This window comes from Mesoplodon densirostris, chromosome 5 (genome assembly GCF_025265405.1).
Source record: "Mesoplodon densirostris isolate mMesDen1 chromosome 5, mMesDen1 primary haplotype, whole genome shotgun sequence".
Taxonomy (NCBI): Eukaryota; Metazoa; Chordata; class Mammalia; order Artiodactyla; family Ziphiidae; genus Mesoplodon; species Mesoplodon densirostris.
The window spans coordinates 80,148,285-80,167,729 of record NC_082665.1 but is presented as its reverse complement, the minus strand read 5'-3'; the positions used below and the strand labels follow the sequence as shown (position 1 = coordinate 80,167,729).

The following is a 19,445-nucleotide window of genomic DNA, read 5'->3' as shown; positions in this document are numbered from 1 at the left end:
TGAGTTAAGTTCTCCCGCACCCGGGACTCGCGACCCCCCCGGTTCCCGGGCGCGGTGGCGGCGGCCTGCGTCCGGGAAGGGGCTCGCAAGGGCGGGAGCGGGTCCCGTCTCAAACCAACTTGAAAAACAAGGAGTGAGCGGGATGGGGGCGGGGCTGGACACACGCTCCTTCCCTCGGAGAAGGATGGGGGGAGGGGTACGGAGTGAGCTACCCTCCGGCCACCGGCCCCGACCCCGGGAGGGCGCTGACGGGGGCTTGGGGGGTAGGGCGCGCGGTCACGCGGCCTCATCCGGGGCCGGCCTCGCCGCCGCGGACCCCAATGGGGGAACCCGGCGAGCCCCACCGAGGGCAGGCGGGAAACGGGGTGGCGGGAAGACTGGAGGCCCGCCCAGCTCCAACGCCGCACGCGAGGCCCCGACCCCGCTCTGCCTTCGGCGGACCCCGGGAGCTCCACAAAAGGCTGCCCGACTCCAGAAGGGGCTGGGTGAGGGCTGATGAAGCCCCCCTCACAGACAGACAGACACTCACACACACACACACACACACACGCCCGCTCGCCTCCCTACCCCCACCCTCCGACCGCGCTCCGCGGGCTCTGAGCCCCACAGCGACGCGGGGGAGGCTGGGGCCAGCGGTGCGACCACGGGAAGCTGACGCCCTCCCCGACGCCAGGAGCTCAGCGGGCGCAGGAACCCCGACACGCAGACAAAAATCAACAAAGCACCTGCCGCTCCCGAGGAGAAAACATGCCACAGGCCCCGACTGGAGGCTCTCCGACGCGCCGCTGCCAGGGCCGCAGGGCTCCGCTGGCGGGCTGGGGGGAGGAGGCGGGGAAGGGCCCCGCGCGGTGGCTCCCCGGCCCCGGAGCCTTGCCTCCGTCCGGAAGCGGTGAGGCAGGGACCCCCACGCCAGAGACTGACCTTGGAGTCTCCGTTGCACAGAGCCATCGGGTCTGGGGCGGCGGCGGCGGCGGCCAGAGATGAGACGGGGCGGGAGAGGGCCGGTGGGGTCAACGCCACGGGCCGGGGCTGAGGAGGAGGCCTGGTCGAGGAGCGGGCGGGAGGCGGGGAGAGGAGCTGGCCGCCTGCGAAGCGCCGAGTGGAGCAGCAGCCGCGGAGCGCGGGCCCCAGCGCCGCGGGAGAGCAGACCAGCAGCGCGCACGCTGCCCCCGCCTCCTGCTTCCGCACTGGCCGGCCACTGGGAGGAGCCAGAGCCCTTGTGGCTAGGCTGCCGAGCAGCGGACACCCGCAGCTGCCGCCGCCGCCGCCGCCACTGCTGCTGCAGCCCAATAAGCCCACCTCTGGAGGAGGGGACTTCGGCGTCCGGCCCCGCCTCCAGGTCCGTCCGGGCCGCCGAGGCCCGCCCCCGGGAGAAGAAACCTGCAACTCTCAGGCCTGCCCACCCACAAGAGGAGGGGCCTGCGGCGTCCGGCCGCGCCCCCGCCCCTGTCTGGCCCGCCCTGTGAAGGAGGAGCCCGCGGCGCCCAGCTTAGCTGCCCCGGTCCCGTCCCCGTTCCCGTTCCCGGCAGCAGGCGCTGAGAGGAAGGCCGGTGGCGCCCTGCCCCACCCCTGCCGCTAAAGCCGGCCTCGGAGAAAAACTCAAGCCGCCGTGCGCTTACTGTTGGCCCGCCGGCCCGCAGCCTTCGATGCGAGAGAGGCTGGTGGCACTGAAGAGGAGGCCTCCAGAGAGCTGGGTCGCTGGGGAACGCTTACCCGGTGGTGCGGCCTCATCCCAGGTTGCGGGTCATGGGGGAGGCCAAGGCTGCTTTGAAGAGTTTCGTGGTGACTTCAACGTGGACTTAAAAGTGACATTTGATCACTTAGGTCTTAAAAGTAACATTTGATCACTTAGGTCCCTCAAAAGTTCTACAGCGGGTGCAGAATTTCCAAAAGGAAGGGGTTTGGGAGCAGCAACCTGGTGGGAAACTGGACCGGCGGAGTAGAGCTCTGTTTGCACAGCAATAATTTTATTTGGATTGTTTGTGGGAAAGGGAGGAACTGTAGTCTCTCCAGCTACTCACTGATACCCGTCAATGCAAGTATTACAATACCTTGAATTTGGTCACCTGTGGGTCTAAACCAGGGTTGGGGAATAAATAATAACACTTGGGGCGGCTTTCCGTTTACAAAGCCTTTTAACAGATATTCAGTTAATATTATAATACGGCCAATATTTGCTGAGCTCATGCTGTGTGTCAAGCTCTAGTCCAGGTATTAAGGAGCTAGAGTGAGACTGCCCTGACTTCCAAAAACTCATTTTATTCTAAATAATCCCGTGGAAGTAGTGCAGTAAGATTGATGTTCTTATCCACTTTTACTAATAAGAAATTTGAGGCCCAGTGAGATTATGTGCTTTTGCCTCTCTATATAAGAGGTAAGGGGTACCTGACCTGGGAAGGGATAGACAGATTGTTAGTAAAACATTTACAGGATCAAAAGGCCCAAAGCCCTCCTGGACCTCACACTCAAGGAAAGTATTTTACTTACCTTTTTTCGAGGTGAAAAATGGATACTTGAACTTTCTAAAGCCATGGAGACTGTGTTCTCTTGATAGGTCTGAGTGAACAATCCAGAGGACAGTGTGGTGACCAATAGGAGAATTGCATTAACATCCACCTGGAATGGAATGGAATGTGATGTGCCGGCATTAAGGATTGGCTAAACCCCATCTGTATTAGATAATGTCTAATTTAAATATATTCTAGTGGTCACTTGTGTTTATGGCTAAGAATGTCAGCATGTACCAGAATCCTTATAGCTTAAGTCTTCTGAAGCTTTTGACTCTATTCACCCCTTCCTCCTTCTTGAAACTGTATGTCCTTACAGGGCACCATAGAGGTGTCTTTTTACCTCCATGATTGTTCTCCATCATCTTTTCTTGTCCCTCTTTGTATATCTTTCCTATAGGAGGAAACTTAAGTATTGGTTTTCTTCAGTATTTCCATTCCTAGCCCTCTTCTCATCTTATTCTTCACCTGTGTTTCCCTGGGGCACTTATTTAAAAATATAGACTTGCTTAAAAACACCTTAATAGGCTGTATGACAGCTCTCTCTTCTGAGCTCCAGGTCCCTATCACTGTATACATCCTCAGTTAGATGTTAAATGTCATAGTGGGTCCCAAACTCAAGTCTGAAACAAAACGTTGTTCAAGACTATTCTTGTTAATTTCCTGTTCATTTTATATATCAATTATTGAAAGAGGGGCACTAAAATTTCCAACGGTAATTGTGATTTTATCCGTTTCTCCTTATAGTTCTATCAGTTTTTGCTTTGTGTATTTTGAAGCTCTGTTTTTAGGATCATAAATGTTTAGAATCATTATTGATCCCTTTATAGTTATGAAATGATATTTTTTAGATCCCCAGTAATATTCTTCACTCTTACATCTACTGTGTCCAAAATAGCATGCCTGCTTTCCTGACTGGTTCTTGGCGTGATATATCTTTTGCAACCCTTTATCCTGTTTGTATCTTTATGTTTAAAGTGTTTCTTGTAGACAGCACATAGTTACATCTTGCTTTAATTGGAGTGTTTTTACTATTTACATTTAATGTGATTATTGATATGGTTAAGTTTATTTCTTTAATCTGGAGATTATCAAGGCAGTAAGCTGAGGCAATTGAAGGGCTCATCTTTTTTGCTTCCTGTCTCTCAGGGATTTGTCCTTTGTTGCTTGATAGCCAGTATCTTGCAACCATTGTTGCATATATTTTGTCCGAGTTTTCTGTTATTTTTGTTTCCAGGAGAGTGCATCCAGTTCGTTACTCCATTCTGGCAGAAGTGGAAGTGTTTTAATGATTAGTTGAGGCATCTTAAACCTGTAAGGTCTTCCTTCTGTTACCTGTTCTATCATATTTTTATATGATTATTAAGGTTAAGGGTGAAGATTGCCCTGAATTCAGAACAACTTAGGCAACACAGAATAGTGATACTGATTCTTATAAATGTAATTGTGTGGTTTCTGGGACCAATAAATTTTAAAAGAAACATTTCAGAAAATCCACAGAGAAAATTTACGTGACTTTTCAGATTTGATGAGTATCATATCTTAAAGTATTTATTTCATGTATAATCCATGGTCATCTTATTTCATCTTTCAAATGTTTAATATTTTAAATCTTCCATTAACAAAAAAATTAACTTTTAAACTTACAAAGAATATTAGAGGTCAACTTAAAATGTGGAAGGAAGTACATAGTTTTTCAAAATCATTTTAGGATGGTATGTGAGTTAGAAAAAAAAAAACACTTGAAGACAACTGTTCTAAATTTGATCATACATCCTTTGCCCAGAATCTTCTTAATGGGCCCCCATTGCTCTCAGGATAAACTCCAAAACTTCTAACATTGCTTACTTGGTACTTGGAAATTTGATCAGCCCGTTTACCTTGCAGCCTGCTATTACCACTGCCCTCCTCACTCTACTCTCTAGCCATATTAAACTTCTTTCATTCCTTAAATATGACATGATCTCTCTTGACTTGGGCCTTTTGCACAGAAATGTCTTTTATCTAGAATATTTCTGTTCCCCTCCGCACAACCCCGAAGTCTTGGGTTAGATGTCTCTTCCTCTTTTGTGCCCCCATAATCCTTTCTCCTTCATCATTACTCACTACCCTCTACAGTGTTACCTGTTCACTTGTCTCTGTAAAGCCCTGGAAACAGTAACATCCAGTAGCAACAAGCAAACCTAGCACCCAGATACTGGTTTTTAAATACCAGTCTCCAACAAGAACAACTAGGACTTCTTGGAGAAATGGCTGATCTCAGGACTGAGGCAGGGACAAGGTGACCAGGAACATCTTTTTGTGCCAGGAAGTTAGGAAGTGCTCAGAGAGTGATGGGCACATTTCAGAGGGACACAGAGTCACTTTGAAAAGATTTTACTGGCCAAATCTGGAACAATATATCAAAATAGCGATGCTAAACAGATTGTACGCTCTGATTAAATTAGGAATCCATCAGTCTCTGATGATATAAATAAATGATTAAATGGAGAGAAAACCGTTCCATATAATAGTCAACTAATAAAGTTCAAAGGAATAATTGAGTTAGAAAATCATCATTTGTACACACTATGTAAAATAGATAATCAACAAGGACCTACTATAGCACAGGTAACTCTACTAAATGTTCTGTAATAACCTATATGGGAAAAGAATCTGAAAAAGAATGGATATATGTATATGTACAACTGAATCACTTTGCTGTACACCTGAAACTAACACAACATTGTAAATCAACTATACCCCAATATAAAATAAAAATTAATTTAAAAAAAAGGAAAGTCATCATTTGGCAACCATCACACAAATAATAAATTCAGACAAGAAACATCAATGGATGGTAAAATTCGTGGATGAAAGTAGGATCAAGAACAGGTTTTATTTACATTGTCTTAAAGTATCTCCCAACAAAATAATAATTATACAAAATATAATTATACAATAATTTACAGTGGAAACACTTGAGGATACCTCGTTACTCAAGTGGTCGAAGTTAGGAAAAAATCATTAACGTGCATCACCTGATGAATGTAATGAGGCAACCATAGTATTACTTCAGTAGTGCTTTGCCTAAAATGTATAACCTAAGGGTGAGTAAACATCAAGCAAACCCAAATGGAGGCACGTTTAAAAAAATAACAGGTCTGTAATTTTTCCAGTTATCTCTTGCTTTGCAACAAACACCCTTGAATCTAGTGGTTTAAAACAACATTATTCATTTTACTACAATTTGGGCAGGTTCAGCAGGAGCAGCTCTTCTTTGCCCTAATGTGTCAGCTAATACAGTGCTGAGCACAGCTCCACTAGACCTCAGCTAGAGTGGCTCAAAGGCTTGGAGCTAGAATCACGTGAAGGCTTTCCCACTCACATCTCTTAACACCTAAACAGGGAGACTCAAACAACTGAGAGCTGGAACAGCTGCAGCCCATCTGGCATCTCTGTGTCTATGTGGTCTCTCCATTACCACAGCTTCACAGTAACTGGATTTCCTATGGGTCAGCTCAGGACTCCCAGGGAGTGTGAGTGTCTGAGAGAGACACACACACAAGAGCAAGACAGAGAAAGAACTAGTGAGAACCAGGTAGAACCTGTCTGGCCTTTTCTGTCTAGCCTTGAAGTCACCGTTTACTTCTCTGCATTCTATTCATGGAATAAGTCACAAGCCCTGTCCAGATTCAAGGAGAGGGTTCTGGAAGAGCATGTGGAACTGCAAGTGTGGTGCAATGCTTGGAAAATACAATCAGCTACAGTAATCTTAAAAAAATGAAGGTCAGTATATGGAACTGTTTTAGATTGAAGCTGAGAGAAATACATGCACCTAGATTGAAACTTTTGCTATAAAGGGTACTATTGGGTCAGTTGGCAAACCTTGAATGCTCTAAGAGAGGGGTTTATGGGAGCTCTTTATTGCAACTTTGCTATAAGTTTGAAATAATAAATAAAAATAATAAGACACACCATAAAAGCTTGTTGTTTAAAAATCTTATGATTAATCCTTTCATAAAGCAACAGATGATTGTGTAATGAAATAACCACCCATATATGATACAATATTTTTGAATGTCACATTTTATTAAAGCAGATCATTGAATGTTATTATCATAATTATATTTTTATTGATTACCTCTGCTATGCCCTCTGTCTCAACTGTTCTCTCAAATTTTGGTCACCTTCTCTTAGAGGCAAACTGACATCCTCCTGGTGAGAACTGATTCAGCCAAATCCTGTCCCTTCATCATCTCTAGGAAAGGGAGGAATGCAATTTTTGGTGTCTTGCCTTTGACAAGTTTCTAAAACTGGTGATGAAGAAAACCCTTAACAGTAGTAGTAGTAGTAGTAGTAGTAGTAGTAGTAGTAGTAGTAGTAGTAGTAGTAGTAGTAAATCTTACATAGCACTTTATATGCCAAGGCCCTATTCTAAATTCCTTATATATGTCAACTCATTTAATCCTCATAACAGTCCTATGAGATGGGTACATTATCTTCTCATTGCCCTTTTATGATTGAGAAGACAGAGAGAGAGACTAACTTAAGGTTATATAGATAGTAAACCACAAAACTGAGATTCAAACCAGGCCAACTGGCTCTAGCCTTTTATTGTTTATTAAATATTTAAAATATACATTGCCAAACAATCTTTAAAGCCACACGTATTACTGGGCACATTTTAAAGCAGAGTAATGGCCCTGTTAACCACTGTTTCTTTCATCTGTTTGCAGTGCCATGATTTTGATGAATTTTTTTGAATTGGTTATCCTTAACAAAATTCATGGCACAAATTCACTGGGTGTTTATATATTTAATTGTGGTAAAAAAATACACAACATAAAATTTACCATCTTAACCATTTGTAAGTGTACAGTTCAATAGTGCTAAGTATATTAACATTGTTGTGCAACAAACCTCCGTAACTTTTTCATTCTGCAAAAAACACATCCCATTTCCTCCTCCTCTCAGCCTCTGATAACCACCATTCCATTTTCTGTTTCTATGAATGTGACTACTTTAAATACCTCAAATCATACAGTATTTGTCTTTTTGTGACTGGTTTATTTCACTTAGCATAATGTCCTCAAGTTTCAACCAGGTTGTAGCATGTGAAAGGACTTCCTTCCTTTTTAAGACTGAATAAAATTCTATTTTATATGAAATATATATACATATGTTTATCCATTTAACTGTCTATGGGCATTTGGGTTGCTTCCACATCTTGGCTATTGTGAATAATGCTGCTATTGGCATGTTCATATATTAAAAACTGAAAATATAAGAATGAAACATGGTAACTCATAAAACAGCTCACAGTGAGGGTGAAGAAAATGAAGCTCTTCAGGTTTTGAAATGTAGTATGCTTTCTGTTCTTGTATAAGTAATGATAACACTTTACATGGAATTTTTAAAAAATTATTTATTTATTTTGGCTGTGCTGGGTCTTAGTTGCAGCACGCGGGATCTTTGTTGCAGCATGCAGACTGCTTAGTTGCGGCGTGCAGACTCCTTAGTTGTGGCATGAGGACTTTTAGTTGTGGCATGCATGCGGGCTCTAGTTCCCTGACCAGGGATTGAATCTGGACCCCCTGCATTGGGAGCACAGAGTCCTACCCACTAGACAACCAGGGAAGTCCCTACATGGAATTTTTAAATTTAGGACTTTAAGCTGTTTTCATATGTCAAAATCACTTTTTACATAATGTCCATGAATATAGTATTCTGGCAATAGGAATCATAATACTTATACAAGTACATATGTTACTGAACTGAACTTGGGTCCACTCACCTGCCACACAGTAAGGGCAATTTACTGACACCAGGTTGTGGTGAAGAAAAGTACAGTGTTTACTGCAGGTGCCATGTGAGGAAAACAGGCAACTCATGCTCAGAAACCCTGAACTTCCCTATGGCTTTCAGGGAAGGGTTATTAAAGGCAACATTTGGGATGAGGACTGCAGGGTACCTGCCTTTCCTATGATTGGTTGGTGGTGAAGTAGCAGGGTGGTGTTTCAGGAATCTCAGTCACCAACCTTCTGGTTCCAACCAGTCTGGGGCCTAGTGCTTGTGCTCAGAAGGTAACCACCATCCTTCGCCTGGGTGGTGGTCTTAGTTCCTGCAGAACAACTCAAAATATGTGTCAGATTGTTATGTATAGCCCTTGAGAAGGAACTGGGACTCTGTTTTATCACTAAACTATTGTTTCTTAACTGCTTTTCCTTTGTTTCTTTCACTTCCTTAATTAATTGCTTGAGTCTGCTCTTTGGAACTCAGGGAAGGCCTAGGAGGCCAAAGCCTTTTTCTTTTTTTCAACAAAAAAGAACTGGGGACAGGAGGGGCCTTTGTACTTGTGAGGGCCCTGCACGGTCCTGCTCAGTTTCAATCCCCCCTTTTCTTTGGTACTTCTCAATCCTGAGGGGGACAGGAGTGGGACGAGAAAGGGAATCAAGTTTTGGGTAGAGAGGTTAATCATAAATTTGGCAGGGGAGCTCAGTTTTAAGGGGACTCAGTTTCGCATATATTTTGAGCTCAATTTGTAACCAATAGCTTGATGCCTTTAAACTTCTGCATCTTTCTGGTAATAAGCTCTACATTCAGAGCCTCAATTCAACCAAGACACCACAAATCTGAGGCTAAAAAAAAGCGGTGTGGCCCAAATTTACTTAGGGACTGTTACAAGAGTAGATGCTTTTCCTGAAAGGAGAAACTTCACAAAGTCTGCCTTTTTAAACCTACTCCCATTTTACCTAAGATTTCTTTCCCTAGTGGCGGTGTTAGTTGCCCAAAGTAAAATTCCTTCTCTGGGAACAACTTATTGGAAAAGATAGGTAAGCAGCATTTCAAAAGACTATTTAAAAATGTGAAAGTAGGGCTTCCCTGGTGGCGCAGTGGTTGAGAATCTGCCTGCCAATACAGGAGACACGGGTTCGAGCCCTGTTCTAGGAAGACCCCACATGCCACAGAGCAACTAGGCCCATGAGCCACAACTACTGAGCCTGCGCGTCTGGAGCCTGTGCTCTGCAACAAGAGAGGCCGCAATAGTGAGAGGCCCGCGCACCATGATGAAGAGTGGCCCCTGCTTGCTGCAACTAGAGAAAGCCCTTGCACAGAAATGAAGACCCAACACAGCCAAAAATAAATAAATAAATAAATAAATTTTTTAAAAAATGTGAAAGTATATTGTAAAGATACCCAAGGGAATGTTTACCCAAAACTCTTTGAATGGCCTTCCTTTCTCCACTTGCCAGCCTCCCACTCACACATTTGTTACCTCATTCTCCAACTTTCTTCATTCCTTAGCCAATTCAACACATCTTTTTTTTTTTTGCGGTATGTGGGCCTCTCACTGTTGTGGCCTCTCCCGTTGCAGAGCACAGGCTCCGGATGCGCAGGCTCAGCGGCCATGGCTCACGGGCCCAGCCGCTCCGTGGCATGTGGGATCTTCCCAGACCGGGGCATGAACCCGTGTCCCCTGCATCAGCAGGCGGACTCTCAACCACTGCGCCACCAGGGAAGCCCCAACACATCTTCTGACTGTCCTTCTATTGTTCATTTTGACATTTCTCTGTGCCCTTTAATTGTCCACAATATATACATGAAAAGAATGTTTGGTTGTGGGTGATTGTGAAATCGTACAACTCAAACAGGACTTGAACCCAGCCAAAACCCAGATTGGGACTTGAACCCACTGTCTTTTAATTGAGATCGCACACCTGGTCTCTCAGGACTTATGAAGCTCAGGTTCTTTATGTCTCAGCACAGAAGGAATTCCGCGAAAGACAAAGTAATGAGTAAGAAGGGATTTATTCAGAGAGATACACATTCCATAGACAGAATGCTCTCATCTCAAAAGGCAAGAGCAGCCCTGGAAGTAAAACACTCCAGAGACAGAGTGTGGGCCACCTCAGAAGGCGAGAGGCCCCAAAATATGGGGTGGTTAGTTTTTATGGGCTGGGTATTTCATAGGCTAATGAGTGGCAGGATCATTACAACTATTTTGGAGTAGGGGCAGGGGTTTCCTGGATTTGGGCCACCGCCTGCTTTTTAGCCTTTTATGGTCAGCCTCAGAACTGTCATGGCGCTGGTGGGTGTGTCATTTAGCATATGCTAATGAATTACAATGAGCATATAATGAGGCTCAAGGTCCACTGTAAGGCGAATCTTCTACCATCTTGGACCTAGTTGGTTCTAATCAATTTATGTTGTATCCTCAATGGCTATGTCATTCTTTGATATGTTGTACCCTGCCCCCTTCCCTCCTGATTCAATTGTGTTTCTTCTCTTTTAATTTTCTTATATAGCATTAGATAATATATATGAAAGCACTCTGTAAATGATAAAACACTGTACAAAATGTTATTTTCAGAATATATTCCACTGCCTAGCACATTGTGGGTACCCAATGATGTAGTAAGCATTATATACTCTGTCCTCATTTTTAAAACCATGTACATTGGAACATGACAAGAGATAGGGAAACTTTAACAGTAGAAGAACAGGTATGTTAATCTCTAAAGTATATGTAGCACATTATAATAAATAAAAACAAAAATTACCAAGACCCCAATTGAGAAAGGTAGAGACAAAATTCACAAATTAGGCAGTACAAATAGTTAATAAACATGATATGCTATTTTAAATATTTTGGCATCATTTTCCTAGCTTTCTGAAATTCCATAAAATGAGAGAAGAAAAAAATTTTAAGTAAAATGTGGCAATATTGGAAAAACAGGTAGAAGGTCATAAGCAGAGAAAAATGTTTCTGGCAGGAGTGCAAAATGGCACAACTACTTTAGAAAATACTTCGGCAGTTTCTTATAAAGTTAAATATACACATACCATACAACTCAGCAATCCTATCCTAAGTAAGTGCCCAAGAGAAATGAAACTTTTATTTACACAAAAACCTATATGCAAGTGTTTATAGTGACTTTATTCATAATCTCCAAAAACTGAAAATAGTCCAAATGTTCTTGAACTGGTGAATGGATAAACACACGTTGGTACATCCATACAATGAAAGGCTACTCAGCCAAAAAAATGGGGGGTAGGGGAGTACTCAGGGAGGAACTATCAATACAGGCAGCAACATGGATGAATCCCAATGCATTATGTGGACTGAAGGAAGCCAGACTCAAAGGCTACATATTGTACGATTCCATTTATTTGACATTTTGGAAAAGACAAAACTATAGGGAAATAAAACGTATCAGGGGTTTCCAGGGGCTGTGGGCTGGGTGGAGAGGCTGGCTTCAAATGAGCACAGGAGAATTTTTTGGAGTGATGAAACTATTCCATATCTTGACTGTGATGGTGGTTACACAACTATTTGTGAAAATGGTTTATATTTGTCCAAACTCATAGAACTGTACACTAAAGTTTTACTGTACATAAATTATACCTCAGTAAACCTGATCCCCCTTACCCCCCCAAGAAAAAAGCAATTAAAAAATTCTGAGGAATATATAGAAGATTCCAGTCCACTAGCATATGAATGGTAGTGAACTGGAAAAGCAGTCAAGAAATCTGCAACTACACACAGGTTTAGGAAGAGGCCACTAGATGGTGGTATTAATTTTTGTAATAGAGCCCAGGAAATGCTGGAAGCTCAGAGATCACAGGCCTGGAGCAGTTTTTTTCAAAATTTTCCTATAAATCCATAGCTATAACTCCTGCTGTCAAGCCTTAAGCTGCATTGGTTTCTGTGTTTTTGCTAAGCTAGGTCTCCCAGGCTTCCACTGATTCTGGGAAGCCATCAATATCCTTCCAGTTAAATTCTCTCTCTCTGCTTTTGTTTTTGTTTTCTGAAACAGACCAAATAGCAGAACTACTAAGGCTGTTAACCAACTTTTTTTTTGTTTGTTTTGTTTTTCTTCTTACTTTTCATTACACAGAATTTTGAACATGTATGAAATAAACAGAATGGTATAATGAACTCCAATATCACCAAACGTCAAGTTATTGATAATCTGCCATTCTTAATTCATCAAACCTTCATCACTTCCAACCCTCATGCAAATAGTTTTTTACAGTCATTTTTCTAATGAGATAAATTTACATTATTTTGAAATGCACAGGTTTTTTAAAAATAGGCTTATTCTATCTCAGCAAAATTGAGCAGAACGTACAGCGATTTCCCATATGCCTTGTCCCCACACATGCACAGCCTCCCCCATCATCAACATCACAGAGTGGTACATTTGTGATAGGTAATGAACTTACACTGACACATCATTATTACCCAAAGTTCATAGTTTACATTGGTGTCATACATTCTGTGGGTTTGGACAAATACATAATGACATATAACTATCACTACGGTGTCATACAGAGTATTTTCACTTTGCCAAACATTATCTGTGCTCCTCTTATTCATTCCTCCCTCTCCCTAACCCCTGGCAAAATGCACAAAGTTTAACTATACAATTCCAATTTGTTTTGGACAGACCTAGTTTGGAAGTTTATAATAACATAAAGCAAAACAGAAAAGGGAAATTTGTAAGAGAAGACTAAAGAGATAAGTCCAGTAAACAAACTAAAAGTTTACTAGGATTTCCGGGAGGAGTTAATGAAGAGGAAAGAAAAAAAGGAAAAATCAAATATATTATAAAAGAAAATTTCCCTTAATTCATGAAAGATTTGGAACTTTCTTCAAAAAGGCCTAATAAATGTTGAATAAGATTAACAGAAAAACATACATGCACATACCTTCACACATTCTGGTGAAAATTCTGAACTCTGAAAAAAAAAAAGGAAAACTCCACAAGCTTCCAAATGGAAAAACAGGATACCAGCAAAGGAACAAAAATGGATTGATGGTGTCAACTGAAAGGAAAAAAAAAAAAGCACAATGTGAGAGCTCTGAGTTCAGTTATATTTGGGGAGTTACTGAAGACTATAGACTATAGCCTGGGAGACAGCCCTTCAGAGAGTTCGGAGGAAGCACTCAGAAGAGGTAAGGTGGGGAGGTCAGTGTATGTGTGATTTTGGCAAAGAGATATATGCAATCAAGCACACATCTCAGTAGAAGATTGCTGCTAGTCATGAGGAGCAGATGTCTCCGTTAATGATTTTAGTGCTTTTCTAGGTAAGAGAAGATGCAAGAAATTTGGTTCATAAAATTTTCTCCTGAAAATATTTCACTATGAGAAGGCCTGTTCTGCCAGTTTTCCCAGAGCATAGAGTGCCTCATTTCTGATTTCCACCCTGAATTCCTTTCAGGGTGTGTTAAAGGTCAGTGACTACAGTGGCTAGTGACTTCATTCTTATAGAACCAGATGGTGAGTGACATTTTTTTTGTTGGCAATAGTGGAAAACAATCATATAATAATATGTTATAAGTAACTTTTTTTGGTGTAATTCATATCTTGTTTTTGAGAGCTTCAGCCTCAAGTCACAGGAAAGAAGAAATAACATTTTAAAAAATTGATATCATAAACATGCACATATGCTTTTATCATTAATAGATTACAATGAAAATAACATCACATTTTTGTGCTTTCATACTGGTGTAGACTGACAAGTTTGAAATACAAAGGGTAAATGAGGGGCAAGCAAATCCAATTAATCACAGCTAAACAGTATACATTAGTACAAAACTTTTTGGAGGACTATTTGGCAATATATTACATTTTAAATATATATTTTGACCCAGAAATTTCACTTCTAAAATATATGTTTTATTTTTATACACATTTATAATATTGATATAAATCTTACATTTTATGTATGTATTTGGGAGGGTATTGGGAAAACAAACCATCAAACCAGAAAGAACCTAAATGGTCATCAGTATCATAAGTATGGGCATGGAACTCAGTTCTAAGAGTGATTATCTCAAGAGACAGGAAGTGAAAACTACCAGTTTCTTAAGACTTGAGCCTGGAAATTATTCCAGCATCACCTAAGCTGTATTCTATTGGTCACAGAGCCTAGATTCAAGGAAAGGGACATAGACTCTACCTCTCAAAGGGAGAAGTGGTAAAGAATTTGGAAGCTATGTTTTTAAAACTGCCGTATCAAGTTCAGGGAAGATAATATGTTTTTAGGGTTAGGGTTGGATCCTCTAAAAAACCTCAACAGTTTAGATACTCAATGTGGAGTATACATTATGTATGACCAGCTGGCTTACTATATGTAATATCTGGCATTGTATTACATTGCTACCTACACCTTAATTACACCAAGACTGCACCATATCCTACATCAGAATTTCTTGACTATCCCTCACCCTCAAAGTGCTTTTGGTCAAAATTCTGCTCTTAAATGAGAGGAATTGACCAAGAGGGATTTGGCTCTTTTTGATGCAGCATTATTAGTTGAATGTCAGCTCTGGATAGCCATGTAGTAACATTTAAACCTCTGGCAGATTGTGGAGAATGGCATAATGAGGACAATTATAAATATCATGAGACGTTTGGAAACTATTTTGTATTTAATTTTTTAGGCAGCCTGTACCTAATCAGGAGACTAAATATCAAGGATCAGTTTGATCAACCTTAGTTAACCAAACAGCCTTTTTAAAAAATGACTAATCATTTCATCTTTTTTTTTTTTGATGGGTACAAGATATATTAGCTATTGTATGGCTCTCTTGGCTGGCCTGAAAATAGTCAAGGGCAATTGTATTATTTTGGATGATTTTATTTTTATTTATTTATTTATTTATTTATTTTTTGCGTTACGCGGGCCTCTCACTGTTGTGGCCTCTCCCGTTGCGGAGCACAGGCTCTGGACGCGCAGGCTCAGCGGCCATGGCTCACGGGCCCAGCCGCTCCGCGGCATTTGGGATCTTCCCGGACCGGGGCACGAACCCGTGTCCCCCGCATCGGCAGGCGGACTCGCAACCACTGCACCACCAGGGAAGCCCTTTTGGATGATTTTAGACATCAGATTTATATTAATTGTTGAATTTCTTGTTTTGGGGGGTTTTTTTGGTATCATGGTCAGTATGATCACTTGTTTTAGATTAGAAACTTGTAGTCAGTGTAGACACCTATGTCCTGGACTCCTCCTGATAAGTTAACTGGGCTTTAAAAAACAATAAGTTACTAAGAGGTTTGTTTCGAATACTTGGAAATGCAGGATTACCTGTCAAAACTACAGGTCACAGTTGATAGAGTAAGTACATGAAGACCATCTGAATACACAAGAATAGTCCTGAGGGTTTACACTAAGGAGATACAATTTTTTTTATTTATAGTAATCCACAAGTACCAATTACTATATAAATTTACTTGGTCTGATGGACTTCAATATATTTTGTTGTAGCATCTGAATATCTAAGAAAATAATTGGACTATAGCATATTTCAGTAGTCTATGGTTTTTTTTTTTTATCCTTGACATCCCTGGAGTTTCCTTGAGGCTCTAGGAAACATCAGTAACAGTAGTAATATCAGTATCAGAGATACAGAGTAGGTGTGTTGGGGTTAGTAATATTAACAATAATAACATAACTATAGTTATAAATTGATATATAACTATATTTATAACTGTAGTTAGTATTAACTCTAATAGTAACCTATGGATTTAGGGGTTAGATGACAAATACAATAGCAGATTGTAATTCAAATGATTTATAATATAGCAAAGTCCTTCCATTGGCACCTACATCTGAGTTAAGCCAAAACTGTACCTTTCCTTCCTGAAAATGTCTCAATTTTAAAAACCCTTAAAAATCTACAAGTAAGTTATTACATGTAATTTTTTTTTAATAATAGAAGAAAACTTTGCTGAACTGGAAAAAGATTTTTATCTTCAGATTGAAATGATTCACTGATACCCAGTGTGATAGTATTAAACTATGTTTACAAATCCTTTGATACTCCTCCCTTCAAGAGGTGGAGTTTTATTCTCCTTCCCTTGAGTGTAGGCTGGACTTAGTCACTTGCTTCTGATGAAAGGAATATGGTGGAGATTTTTAAAAAATAAATAAATAAAGTGACAGTATGTGACTTTTGAGATTGTGTCATAAAAGCATTGTAACTTCTTCCTTGCTCTTTCTCTTAGATCACCTGCTCTGGAGGAAGCCAACTGCCATGTTGGAAAACTACCTAATCAGCTCTACAGGGAGACTCACATGGCAAGGAACTGAGGCCTCCTTCCAACAGCCATGTGAGTGTGCCATCTTGGAAGTGGATTCTCCGGCCCCAGTCAGGCATTCAGATGACTGAAGCCCCAGCTAATATCTCACTGCAACCTCATGAGAGATACCAAGGCAGAACCACTCAGCTAAGCCATTTCTGAATTCTAACCAACAACTGTGAGATAAAATGTTTGCTCTTTTAAAGTGCTAAGTTTTGAAGTAATATGTTACTCAGCAATAGATAATGAATATAACCAGGAAGGATTAAGATTTATTTTTTAAAAGGCACATCTAGAAATTAAGAAAAAAATCTTAAAGCATCAGACAGAAAGAACAAGCTATTTACAAAAGAAACAAAATAAGATGAATATTTCTTTCTTATCAGTAATAGTAGAAGTTGGAAGTCAACAACTACAATTTTTGGATAAGCAAAAATTCAATTTACCTATACATCCTCTCTTAAAAAATAATTGAAGAAATTCTCTAACCATATAAAAATTGAATAGAATTTAATCATGAATGTACCAAGATCTTACAGGCAAGATAAAAAAGCACACACACACAAAAGGCTATTTTGCAATATTTAAATCTAAATGGATGCTGACAGTATGAATGGGAATTTGTAATATGTTATAAAATTAGTCTTGAAATACAAATAATTTTCACTTACATAGCTTAGTATTAAACTTTCTGTTACATAATTCATCATTCAGCAAGTACTTACTTGTCACTTACTATGCATATGTACTTAAAAAAAATTCTCAGCAAGTGAATAGAACTTTGATGCCCACAAATGGAACTTAAGAACTACCATCCCTGCAAAAACTTTCCTGAAACATTGCATAATGTTAGTTTTCAGAAATGTGCTATTTGTATAGTTTGGTTTCCTGTGTAAGCTCTAGGTTACATTTAATAAGTGTGTAATTTTTTGTATTCCAATTTTTTTCCAAGTTCCAAAATCTAATATAATTCATTATCATTTCTCCAGCACTTCATTTTTGTTTTAAATGACTCTTTGTTAATCATTCAACATCTCTTTGCTGAAGATAAATAATACAGCACATTCCCAATTGATAGATGTGGAAACTGAAAATAAACATGAAGAAATTTATCCTTGGTCATACTGCCAATTTCTGAAAAGGCCATATTATTAATTCAGCCTCTGATACCTTATGACACAATTCACTTGACAAAATTTACTGGATACCTACCATGTGTCAGCACTGTATTGGCCACTATAAAATCAAACATGAAGACAACATAAGCCCTGACATGAGTTTAGAGAAGGAAGTCAGGAAAAAACATTATCAATGCAAGCTTTAAAGCAAAGTGATAACAAAGAGTTCAGAATAACCACATTTTCCTAGAGACTAGGAATAGCCAGGAAACACTTTATAAAATGGGTCATGAGGATATATTCCAAGAAGTTTGACAGGTGACCAATTAATTGGCTATGGGAGTTCAAGAAAATAGAAGCCTAAAATGATCTTGCTTTCCCTTCCTACTTCTTTTCTTTCTTTCTCATTGAACTAACAATGTAGGTGGTATCCTTAACCAGTATGGGTAATTCATTACTGAATGTGAGGCTTGATGGCACTTTCATGTATAAAATACAAGAACTCTCTATTCAGGTTCTGGAGTTATTGATCAAGATACAATATTGTATTCAAATTTTAAGGTCCATCTTCAGGAAGCTAATCTTTTTTTCCGAATAATTTTGAGATGAACAGTTACTTCAACATTTGCATTTATATTTGTAAGAGGCCAGCTATAACATGTTTTACCTTTTAAATGGTGTGAGGTTTAACTTTAATTACAGTTTTTTGTTTTGGGTTTGTTTGTTTGTTTGTTTGTTTGTTTTTGGCCGCATTGCGCGGGCTTCCGGGATCTTAGCTCCCCAACCAGGAGTTGAACCTGGGCCACCGCAGTGAAAGGGCCCTACCCTAACCACTGGACCGCCAGGGAACGCCCTAACTTTAATTATAGGTTTTAAGTTTTTGTTTTTAGTATTTAATTACCCAATAGAAAGCAACATATATACAGATATATGTATATATGTAACTTTTATAGGTAACGTATTTTCTATACATTACAAATTACGATACTGGTTACTCAAGGTTAAGTTCTCTGTAGGATCATTTCAATAACTCACACCTGTTAACATGAAGCAAAAGTTTAATACTTGGCTCTTACAAGATCTTTTACAATAGCTCAAAAATAGAGGGATGTAACGAGTCTTATCATTCCAATCTACCCAATGTAACTAGTTTGTTACCCAGACACCAGTTCCCCTACGCTTCTTCCACCACTTTGGAAAAACGGACTACAACGAAACCTAGAGCCACCTGAGCAGTTTCATTCATTCCATGAGTAAGTAGGCACTGTAAGGGACGCGCTTCACGTTTTAGCCAGGCCTTTTTTACCCTTTTGGGGACACAAGGCGCCCCTTGCCGGCTGATAAGGAAAGTCCGTAAACTTCAATCCCCCTCCTCTCTGTTTCTGCCCGGCCTACGAAAGCAGGAGCATCACAAAATTCCCAGCCTGGAGCTTGGGTATTACCCACCCAAGCCTAGTAACGAGCCCTCACAGCGTCGCCCGGGCTTCAAAGGTTGAACCGTATTAACCTTCGGCGGTGAGGTCCGACCTAGCGGAACCCGCCATCACGTGGCCGGAGGGGCCCAATGACCGACGCCCACGCTTTCCAGGCCGCTGCAAGTGCTCACAGAGCCGGAGCTCGCGCGACGCCCCGCCCCGGCCGCACGGTGCGCCCGCGTTAATCCTCCCATGAGGTCCCAGCCGTTGGGGCTGCGGGTTCCTACCGAGCATTGTTTCCGAACTTGGCCAGGAGAGCGTTTCCAAATTGGC

At 41.1% G+C, this 19,445-nt stretch overlaps 1 protein-coding gene and 1 long non-coding RNA gene across 3 annotated transcripts in view; both read right to left on the bottom strand.

Moving 5' to 3' along the window:
* Positions 1 to 1,274, bottom strand: part of GMPS (guanine monophosphate synthase) — a 76,904-nt gene extending 75,630 nt beyond the window's left edge. The window contains exon 1 of one of the 2 annotated variants that reach the window (XM_060099059.1): positions 922 to 1,274. In XM_060099059.1, coding sequence (XP_059955042.1) covers positions 922 to 948 — 27 coding nt within the window. In that variant the 5' untranslated portion in view covers positions 949 to 1,274. Of the gene's footprint in view, positions 1 to 725; positions 869 to 921 lie in introns of those variants that run through there. The other variant, XM_060099060.1, reaches the window with a different exon arrangement.
* A 1,239-nt stretch (positions 1,275 to 2,513) lies between these two features.
* LOC132490604 (uncharacterized) lies at positions 2,514 to 19,239 on the bottom strand. The gene is made up of 3 exons (XR_009532575.1): positions 19,144 to 19,239; positions 13,203 to 13,319; positions 2,514 to 2,616 (listed from the first exon to the last, which is right to left on the bottom strand). It is a non-coding gene; the product is annotated as an uncharacterized LOC132490604 (long non-coding RNA).
* Between the last annotated feature and the right edge of the window lie 206 nt (positions 19,240 to 19,445).